Source organism: Penaeus monodon, chromosome 33 (assembly GCF_015228065.2).
Source record: "Penaeus monodon isolate SGIC_2016 chromosome 33, NSTDA_Pmon_1, whole genome shotgun sequence".
Classification (NCBI taxonomy): Eukaryota; Metazoa; Arthropoda; class Malacostraca; order Decapoda; family Penaeidae; genus Penaeus; species Penaeus monodon.
In genome coordinates, this window is record NC_051418.1 from 15,103,981 (window position 1) to 15,105,498 (window position 1,518).

Consider the following 1,518-nt stretch of genomic DNA (forward strand, 5'->3'; position numbering starts at 1 on the left):
AATACAAAATCAATAACTTACAGCTCTGAGATTGCTTCTCCCCCAATCAGCTGCCCTGGACCTGTATAAGAGTCCATGACAACCACAAGCTTACGACGGCAGCCAGCCATGAAAGCAGCTTCTATCATTGATGCTACATTACGAGTTGCTCTATCCAGCACAAAAAACAGTACTGATGCAGTCTGTTTTGCCTGATACTCCAGCTCCACAAGTGCTTCTTCCCAGTGAGAAACTTGCTGGAATGATAAAGGTGGACTTCTTAAAAACTATAACAGTATATACACATTGATATATGTTGATAAAATAACAAAAGAGTGTAAGTGTATAAAAGATCCAAGAACAGATTTACGAATACAAAATACATTTTGTGAGTTGAAAAACTATTCCCAGTTTAGAGAAATACTTCAAAAGGTGTATGCTTACTGGGTTATAGAAGGAGATGCCCTGATCCTTCAGCATGGGGATCGCTACATTTTGACGCCAGGTCGTGGGGTTACACGACCCACCCAGGAAAACCTCATACTTAGGTGATGATTCTGTTGTAAATATATAAAAAGTTATTTGAAATATTTCTACTACAAAATTTTGAAAAGAATTTCCACATCAACTATGTAATCAGAAGTTACATATTGTGGTGAAAGATATGTAAATATCTAAGGATCACAAGATTATATACAAAATAAATTCTCAACATTATCTGAACTCACTTGACATTTTTCTCTCACTTCTTTTCTTGTCTCCAACGGATTTGTCTGACAACTTTGATAGAAGTGCTGGCCGAGGAGTCCTACGGAAGAGAAGAGAATAAATTCATTATCTGACATATCTAATACTTAAATATCTTCTAAATCAAGTATTAAAGAGACACTGACATTAGATGAAGATACCAAGAATCGGTAACAATATGGGAAAACTTACTCTTTTTCGTAACATTGTCGCAACTCGTGGTGAAGAGGCAGAGTTCCCCGAAAGTTAAAAAGGGGACCACCTGCTTCCCTGTTTGAGCACTCTCGAGCCACATGCAACATCTCATGCACTGCAAAGGAAAATAATTACATATAATAAATAATAACTAAAAGGTAATAGGTACACAATGATATAAAATCAAAGCACACAACAAAAAATTCTTTAAAGCCCGAGGCACTTCATATTATAAAGCTTTATGATCCATATAGTGTTCCTACTGGTAGTCAAAACGTAAAATAATGACATGAACAATAAACTAATTGTCAGTAACTGTTAATGCATCTGATTACTTTCTTCAAAAAAATAAAACTATTTCTTTTTTAAGATATACAAATTTACTCGTGAATTACTGATGAAATCTTAAATGTCAAATCATAGTATATGAAAGGATGTTACTCATATGGTGCAACTTGCCCTCAGATAAAACATGTCAAGCAGATGATTTTCCTGTTAGGTCTCTACAATCTTTTAGCAACCTTGACTGCTTATTTTGTTCCATGGCCTCATGTCTGGAGACATCTGGAGCACTTGCACACTTGTTATAAGTTCCAA

The 1,518-nt window shown here is 35.4% G+C and overlaps 2 protein-coding genes across 2 annotated transcripts in view; one reads left to right on the plus strand and one right to left on the minus strand.

The window, feature by feature from the left end:
- Nucleotides 1-1,036, minus strand: part of LOC119594072 — a gene marked incomplete at its 5' end in the record, with an annotated part of 3,690 nt that extends 2,654 nt beyond the window's left edge. Inside the window, 4 exon segments of the mRNA XM_037943115.1 lie at nucleotides 22-236; nucleotides 424-536; nucleotides 708-787; nucleotides 919-1,036. Coding sequence (XP_037799043.1) covers nucleotides 22-236; nucleotides 424-536; nucleotides 708-787; nucleotides 919-1,036 — 526 coding nt within the window.
- Nucleotides 1-1,518, plus strand: part of LOC119594267 — a gene marked incomplete in the record, with an annotated part of 40,083 nt that overhangs the window by 26,739 nt on the left and 11,826 nt on the right.